Below are 8972 nucleotides of genomic sequence, written 5' to 3'. Positions count from 1 at the left end.
TTTTTTTTTTCAGTTTCACCATGTTGCCCAGGTTGGTCTTGGACTCTGGGCTCTAGTGATCTGCCTTCTTTGGCCTCCCAATATACTGGGATTACAGGCATGAGCCACTGTGCCTGGCTGGACTCCCTCATTTTCAATAAGAGCCTTGGAAGTGGGAGCATGCTAGTGTGGACACAATTTCTCCGCTTCCATTGTAGTCTTTGGTCCCAGTGCCTTTCCCCGTATGGGGATACTGAAGGTCTCTCTTGTATCATCCTCACAAATTGGGGCAGGTGCCCAGGGATTTATATGAATTGTATAGAAACCTACCCATCTGCTTGGCCAGGACTACCTCCCCCGGGAAGTTGGCAATAACCGGTGACTTTCCCTCCGTTCTCTCCCCGCTCGGTTGCTCAGAAGCACCACTGGATTTGTTGATCCTCCTTCCCCCATCTAGGAATTCTCTCCTCCCTGGCCTGCCTCTGGACTCTGCCTCTGTGATTACCCCTCTCTCTCCCTTGTTGCCTCCTCTGTTCCCTCCAAAACTCTAAGTCTTAGTCCTTCCTCTTCTCATGCAAGTCCCTTTCTTGACGGCCCTATCCATTCTGGCAGCTTCAGCATCCTCTCCACGTGGGTGAACCCAAATATCATCCTTCTTCCTGACCTTGCCGCCAAGCACTGGTATCTCATCCCCAACTGCCAGCAGGATAAAGTCAAAGTCCTGAGCTAAATCTTCAAGTCTCCTGCCATCTTCCCTCCTCTTGCAAACCTAGCTGAGATGGGGACTGCGGCTGCCCAGGCTGCATGAGGGTGGGGACCGGAACAGCCAGTGGTCATGGTTCCAGTACATTCCTGCCTTGTCTGGCTGGCCATTGTGTCTCCTGAAGGAGGTCCACATACAGGACACAGTCAGGTTGGAAACCACACATCTGGGAACAAAAGAGGGTGAAAGATACATCTGAAGGCTGTCAAGGACAGAGAACGGAGAGAATGTATTCCCAGGTACGGAGCTCAGGGAGCATGGCTTGATGGGACTCCTGGACCCTCTGGCCAAGACCTTTCCCTTTTGCCAGGCTGGACTGCTCGCCACTCCACTTCGCTATCTGTTCACTTGTTATATCCCTGTCTCCCCTTCCAAACTTGAAGCTCCATTAAGATAGGAAGGGCTATCTGTCCTGCTCTCTGGCCACTCCAGGCATTCAATGAGTATCTGCTGAATGAATAAATAGAACATGCTCTGTCCCTTTCCCAACTTTTTGCCTGTGTTTTTGTTTTTTTTTTTTGAGATGGAGTCTCGCTCTGTCGCCAGGCTGGAGTGCAGTGGCATGATCTCAGCTCACTGTAACCTCCACCTCCTAGGTTCAAGTGATTCTCCTGCCTCAGCCTGTAGCTGGGACTACAGGCACTCTACCACGCTGGCTAATTTTTTTTTTTTTTAGTAGAGATGGGGTTTCACCCTGTTGGCCAGGATGGTCTTGATCTCTTGACCTTGTGATCTGCCCACCTCGGCCTCCCAAAGTACTGGGATTACAGTCCTGAGCCACTGCACCCGCCTGGCCTATGCCTTTATTCTCAGTTCTTCCCTTGAGATGCTCTGCACCCTCTCTTCTCTCTCTTTCCACATGTCAAAATCCTTCCCATCCTTCAGACCCATTCAAATGACCCTTCATCGTGAAGCCTTCCCTCACCCCTCGGCTTGGAGCCTCCTTCTCCCTGCTAACTCCCCATGGCACCTGACTTGCCTTTATTAGATCACTTACACCTTATGCTTTGGATTCTTATTATTTGTGTACCCACCTCTGTCCCCCTAATAGAGCACCAAGATTTAGCCTTTGCTCTCCTCTGGGCCTCTGCCTCTCGCTGATGACTCCCTCTCTCCCCCAGCAGCACAGATGTTGGCCACAGACAGCAGACCCAGGATCGCCCCATGCCTTTCTACTTCCTTGGCACAAGGAAGCACCGCTGCTTGAGGGCAGGGGCAGGGTCATCGGTGTATTCTCTCTTCCCTCTTCCCTCGCCCAGCACTTTCTACACAGTAGGTGCTCTTTAAGTACTCAGTATAGGAAGGCAAGAGTACAGATTGCATTCGGCAACTTTTTACCCCAGATGCTGCTTCCTTGGAGCCCAAAGCAGCCTCCCTGAGTCTCCTTTTCCCAGGCTGGGAGCTCACTCATGCAGACTGGGCCACCTCCAAGGTCTTCCTCCTTCCTCCCCACTCTGTCACTGCTAAAACTTTGCTTAAATCGGGTCCCAACCCAGCACCATTTCAGACATTTGCATGGCCTGACCACAGCCAGTAGGTTGGGGGAGGCTGAGCTGCAGGGATTTTTCTGGTCTCACAAGATCTCTTGGCTAGAGCCCAGGAGAACAAAAGTTGCCTGATGAAGGGGCAGGGCTCCAGGGTTGGGAGCATCACGGCGGGGGTGGGGTGGGGGGGGTGGGGGGTGCTGTATTTCCTGCGGTGCTGAGGAAGTAGAAAAGCATGGGGGTGAACCTGAGTCTGCTTCCTTTAGCCACCATCTGTGCTGATGGAGGCGACCGCAGGGTGTCTGGGGGTGGGGGTAGAAAGTGGGGGCTAGATGAGTCATCAGGGAGGGGCAGAGGCCCAGAGGAGAGCAAAGGCTAAATCTTCCCCAAACCCTTCCTGTTCAGGCTGCCAGAGATGGAGTGGCAGTTTTTTTGTTTTGTTTTGTTTTGAGACACAGTCTCACTCTTGTTGCCCAGGCTGGAGTGCAGAGGCACAATCTTGGCTCACTGCAACCTCTGCCTCCCGGGTTCAAGCTATTCTCCTGCTTCAGCCTCCTCAGTAGCTACAGGTGCCCAACACTACGCCCAGCTAATTTTTATACTTTTAGTAGAGATGGGGTTTCACCATACTGGCCAGGCTGATCTCGAACTTGTGGCTTCAGGTGATCCACCTGCCTCGGCCTCCCAAAGTGCAGGGATTATAGGAGTGGCAGCTTTTCCAGCAGCTCTAACACCGGCATTTCAGGGGTTTTTACCCCTGAGCTAGACCCCACAACCCTACTTTGCTCTGAGGAAATCCTCACTAGGGTGCCAACCTCTTGCTAAGGGCAGCAGTAGATACCCCTGGAAATGTCTAGGGGAGGGGGTTGTCTTAGGAAGGAGCATTGTGGAGCTCAGGGCTCAGGCTAGCGGTGGGGCCAGTGGTGCGTGGAAGGTGAGGGAGGAGCCCCTGCCCCCGAAGGGGAGTGGAGCTGCTGAGAGGAGCTGCATCTTGAAGGAGGTGGGCCCAGGTGGGGCTGCTCGGCCTTAGCTGGCTAGAATTGGTGGGGCCTGGGAAGGCGGGAGCTGGGAGGGTTAGTTACCCCGTTGACATTCAACACAGAAAAATCCCTCAACCGGAAACTATAAAAGAATCATCTGTAGTAGCCAGCAAGAGGCACTAACTAGTGGTTTCAAGAGGAACTCAACTAGCAGAGCTTGCTAGAACTTACTATGAGAACCTTGGTAGAGCTGCTAGAAACCGCAGAGAATTAAAGGCAATTACACAGGCTGGGCCAGTGGCTCATGCCTGTAATCCCAGCACTTTGGGAGGCTGAGGCAGGTGGATCACCTGAGGTCAGGAGTTTGAGACCAGCCTGGCCAACATGGTGAAACCCCATCTCTATTAAAAACACAAAAATTAGCTGGGTGTGGTGGTGCATGCCTGTAATCCCAGCTACTCGGGAGACTGAGGCAGAAGAATCGCTTGAATATGGGAGGCGGAAGTTGCCACTGCACTCCAGCCTGGGCAACAGATCAAAACTTCATCACAAACAAAGACAATTACACAATGAAACGATTTAACTATTTAGGCAGCAGACTGAGGTAGGAGCTCAGAGCCAGAGCCAGCCCTCCTGGGATGAAATTCCAGTTCTTACTCGAGTGATCCTGGGCACCTTAAGCTCATTTTTCTCTTCTAAAAAAATGGGGTTAATCATCAGACCTATTTTATTAAGTTATCATGAGGATTAAATGAGTTAATATAGGTAGAGAAATTAGAACACTGCCTGGCACCATAGCAAGCACAGTATAAGCATATACTGCTATTATTATCATTACTATTATTTAGAATTGACATCTACAGCCCAGACCCCTGGCAGATGTACTTAGATTCTTGCTACTCAAAAGTTTGGTCCACTGACCAAAAGCATATCAGTATCGCCCGGGAGCTTGTTTAAACTGTGGAATCTCAGACTCAGTCCTGGCTGCACTGAGTCTGAACCTGTACTTAACAAGGACCTCGGTGAATCGAGTCCACATTAAAGTCTGTGAAGCACCTGGAGGCCACACCAGGCAGAGATTGGGCTACTTTAAAAAGGAGGCCAACAAGACTTAGGCTGCTTTGCTGTGGGGTCCCCACTGGCCTGGAAAGACCCCAGCGCGGCATTTCACCTGGGAACACTGCAGCTTCTAGCCTGGCCGGGACCCTACACGTCAGTGTGCTGGGACAGCCTGGTGCCCAGTGCCAAGGCAGGGGCGCGGTGGCTCAGGCCACCCCCCCAGAGCCCGAGAGATCCAGCGAGGTCCAGCGGCGGCTTGCTGGAGTACCAGGTGCTCAGGAGACGGTCCACCTGCTCCCGGCTGGAGATTGCGCGCAGATGGGCCTTCCCGCTGCCACTGTCCAGGTCTTCTGGGGGCTCAGGCACTGTGCAGGGCTCAGGGCTCCCGCCTGCAGGGTGGCGGCGCAGCCCCCGCGCCTGCAGCTCATTCTGCATGCTGGCGAAGAAGTGCAGCACGCAGCGGTGCGCGAAGTCCCGCGCATGCTCACAGCAGGTCTCGTCGAAGAGCTTCTGCTCCAGGTCGACGTAGTTGCTCCAGTATCTGCGCTGCAGGAAGACTGTCTGGTCGAAGAAGGGCCTCAGGCAGCGGGCCAGGAAGGCCAAGATGATCAGCAACAGAGTGACACTCCAGCCAATGGCCTGCAGGGTAGGGAGGCGCGAGGTTAGGTGTGGGTGGGGCCTAACCCTAAAAATATCTATTTATGAATGAGTGTATGAATGTTGCATATTTGACCATGTCTACATAATAATATTCTGCATTTGCCAATGGATTCAAATACTCCTTAGAGAATTTGACAGCAGCATATCACTCCAAACATCGTAGTTCATTAATCAGAGTATTGGATGAAATGGGAGCAAATAATGGGCACAAAGAAAATTAATGTGATCATCAGATTACATGTCCTTTTTTGTATCCCTGTAACCTTGTAAATTGAATTAACTCTTAGAGCATCTGCTACCTGAGGAATTGTCCTGTATAGTGTGGCAAAGATATTCCAAAGTCCCTCCATTTACATTTCCCATCCATCTTTCCTCAAATCTATCTACTTTCCTGTTCAGTCATTGTCCTGCCAACCATCCTCCATCCATCCATCTATCCTCCCTTCCATTCATTCTCTCATCCTTTCATCCATTCACCTGTTCAACCATCTCCCCACCCATCCAATCATCCATCCTCTTGTCTGACTGTAAATCTGTCATCTTCCCATCCATTCAGCCTCCTAACTATCCTTCCATCTGTCCTTCATCCATCCTTCTCTTCTCCCAACCATTCATGCTGCCATATGCTCCTCCTTCCTTCCCTTGATCTATCTTCGCATCCACCCCCTCATCCAACCATTCATCATCCATCTTCTCATAGTTTTATTTATTTATTTTATTTTTTGAGATGGAGTCTGGCTCTGTTGCCCAGGCTGGAGTGCAATGGTGTGATTCGGCTCACTGTAACCTCCGCCTCCTAGGTTCAAGCGATTCTCCTGCCTCAGACTCCTGAGTAGCTGGGACTACAGGTGCATGCCACCATGCTCAACACATTTTTGTATTTTCAGTAAAGATGAGGTTTTACCATGTTGGCCAGGCTGGTCTTGAATTCCTGACCTCATGTGATTCACCCACCTCAGCCTCCTAAAGTGCTGGAATTATAGGCATGAGCCACCATGTTAGGTCCCTGTCATCTTTTTTATCCAGTCCCTTGTCATCCTTGTGGGTGCTTATCTGTCTATCTTCTCATCTAGGCATCCACTGTGTGCTATATTTTGTGGGAGGCCCTGTGCTAGGAACTGGGGGCTCAGTCTTTGCTCTCACAGAGCTCATACCTTAGTGGAGGAAATGGATAAATAGGTGATGACTGGGTATGTGTCATAGAGAAGGAGTCCAGAGGAGGGACACCCAAGTTGACCTTGAGGGCCAAGACTGACGGATGAATGACAGTGACACACAATATGAACAGAGGACAGTGTTCCAAGCCAGGAGTGAGAACAAACTGGAAGCAGTTCTCTAAAGCTGGAGCCCACACCCGACAGACTCCTCTTCCTCCTCTCCACCTTCCAAAGCCATAGTCTCTTCAAGGCCTAGTTTGAGACCTGGGCACTTGTGTGGACCTGGAGCAGGGAAGTCACGCCGCTAAACCACAGGGACATATTTGAATCCTTATCATTTACAGAAGTGATTTCCATGATTTATAAAGCTCTCTCATTTGGCATTTCACAGGACTCACCCCCATCAGCAAATTTAAGGTGAGTAAAACCAAACAACTTGCTAAACTTTACATGACTGGTAACTTACAGCTAAGTCAGGATTCAAACCCTGGTCTCACTGCAAATTCCATGCTCATTCCACTGAATTAGGGAAAGCCTAGAGTGTTGAAGCCTGCAGGGATTATCAAGATGGGGGAGACCAAGCTTCCCTATATTTTGCATGAGAAACAGGTTCAGAGGGGTAGTCCCGTGGCCAAGGTCACAGTCTGAGCCGGAATCAAGAGCATCCTGCACCCTGGTCCTCCCTCCACTGCACTGTTGGCCAGCCCATGAGCCTGTCAGACTCCCCAAGGGGCAGGGGCTGTGTCTTTATTATCTATAGCCCTGGTGGTGCTCCGCGTGTAGTGGGTTCACATGCATACTTTTTGGTGGACACAGCCCAGTGCTGGGGCTCTGGGAGCAGTGGTGGTGGAATCTGGAGTCTGGGCTGGGAGTAGAGCTGGGGTTTGTCCCCCAGGATAATAGAGTTGGTGCCTTTTGGGAAGACTGGCATCTGGAAAGGACCTACATTGTTGGAAGGTGGTTAAGAGGAATAATGAAATTTCATCAGATCCCTGCTCTGCCTCTTATAAGCTGTGTGACTTTGGCCTTATGAACTAAATTCTCAGAGCCTGCTTCCTCACCTGGAGAATGGGATGATAATTTTTTCCCCAAATTAAATGAAATAGTACATATAAAATGCTCACTACATTGCCTGGCACACAAATGCTTAACAAGTGGAGATTAGTATTATTTCTCACGGGTGGGAAGAAGGTGTGCAGTGCCTCCTGGGGATGGGCTGAACCCATCATCTGTCATTCTTCATCACCCGCAACCCCACCCCAGAACCAATGCAGGGGATTGGTGAGGGTGCAAGGGCGAGGGGAGGATCACCCCAGTTACCTGTGACAGGCACCGCAGGTAACGAGACACCGCCTTCCTAGCAGGGCTATCCCTGACCAGCTCGTCTTCCTTGCAGGGAACCTTGGCCAGGAAGAGCTGTACCTGACTGGGGGTCATGTTGGCAAAATCCAGAAACTTCTCAGGGTCCACAGAGCTGCTGAAGGCACACACAAAGCACTTCCCATCAAGGAGGGCCAGCAGGATCCAGACCAGGGGGGCGGCCAGCGCCCTCTGCAGCACAGAGGAGCACATGTACCTGGGAGCGGAGGAAGGAGGGTGTCACAGGGGGCAGCCCGAATTCAGCTGCAGCAGGGCGGCTACAGGGGGAATGCAAGGATGGACTGCTGGGAAGTCCCAGGTGGGGTTACATCAGGCTGCAGCTCCCAGTGTAGAGTTCTCAGCAACCGAAGGCAGGGAGGAAGGAGGGCTGGGGGCCCTGGGATCCCCAGGGCTGTTGCACTGAGGAGTTGGTATTCCTCCTGTCCTAGGCCTTGCAGCAGACACTGCTGGTGCCCTGTCCATGCCTGAGGCATCTGTGGCTTTGGTGGCTTGTTCTATTCACCTCCTACCTCAAGCACCTGCATTGTTCTGCCCCCAGGGCTTTGGAGGATTTTTTGCTCCAGAGAGGGATAGGCTGAAAGCATTCAAAAGTTACCTCCCAAATCAATCTCCAACCCCAGACAGACAAGGCCTTGTGGATAAATATCCCAGTTTCTTAACTCCTCAGTGGGACAATTCTGAGGTGTGTTCTATGCATGCTCTGAGGGGGACCCCTGAGGGATTGAGCCCCAGTTGCCCACTCATTATCACATTCTTTCCAGAGCCTGCTTTTGGAGGAGAGCCTAAGCTAAGACAGCTCTGCCGGTAACCCTCCAAAGGCAGCACCTCTAACACCTCTGCCCACAAGGCATCCCAGGAGCCCACCCTCCGACTGGCCTCAGGCATATTTTTTGACCAACTCTGCCCCTGCCTGTAGTGACCTTGATGGGGTGCTGGCCACAGGACAGGAGCCCAGTGGAGCTGTGCCCACTGGACCCCAGAGGAAAAGCCAAGGACACACCCAGTGCCTGTGACCCACCCTGCACAGCTGAATTGCAGGGAGATGTTCCCCAGAACACGGAACAGAGGCTCAGGGTGCACCGGGTACAGATGTTGTTTCTGCCTTGGATTGTTCACAAAACCTCTAATGGTGGCCAGGCGTCGTGCCTCACACCTGTAATCCCAGAACTTTGGGAGGCCAAGGCAGGTAATCACCTGAGGTCATGAGTTCGAAATCATCTTGGCCAATATGATGAAACACTTGCTCTACTAAAAATACAAAAATTACCCAGGCATGGTGGCAGGCACCTGCAATCCCAGCTACTCAGGAGGCTGAGGCAGGAGAATTGCTTGAACCCAGGAGGCGGAGGTTGCAGTGAGCTGAAATCACACCACCGCACTCAAGTCTGGTTGACAGAGCAAGACTCTATCTCAAAAAACAAACAAACAAAACAAACAAAAATCCAATGGTGTGTGCCAGGTGTGTGCATGACCTACCCACCAGTGTGAGCTATAAATATGTTCTAGGCAG

At 51.6% G+C, this 8972-nt stretch overlaps 1 protein-coding gene across 1 annotated transcript in view; it reads right to left on the bottom strand.

Annotated features, from left to right (window-relative positions):
* Positions 1 to 4037: 4037 nt before the first annotated feature.
* CALHM3 (calcium homeostasis modulator 3) overlaps positions 4038 to 8972 on the bottom strand; it is an 8351-nt gene continuing 3416 nt past the window's right edge. The window contains exons 2-3 of the mRNA XM_017531136.2: positions 7403 to 7658; positions 4038 to 4904 (exon numbers count right to left, since the gene is read on the bottom strand). Coding sequence (XP_017386625.1) covers positions 4413 to 4904; positions 7403 to 7658 — 748 coding nt within the window. The 3' untranslated portion in view covers positions 4038 to 4412. The remainder of the gene's footprint in view (positions 4905 to 7402; positions 7659 to 8972) is intronic.

The sequence above is a fragment of the Cebus imitator genome, unplaced genomic scaffold, assembly GCF_001604975.1.
Source record: "Cebus imitator isolate Cc_AM_T3 unplaced genomic scaffold, Cebus_imitator-1.0 Scaffold71, whole genome shotgun sequence".
NCBI lineage: Eukaryota > Metazoa > Chordata > Mammalia > Primates > Cebidae > Cebus > Cebus imitator.
The sequence above is the reverse complement of the archived record's forward strand: the minus strand, read 5'-3'. Positions and strand labels throughout refer to the sequence as shown.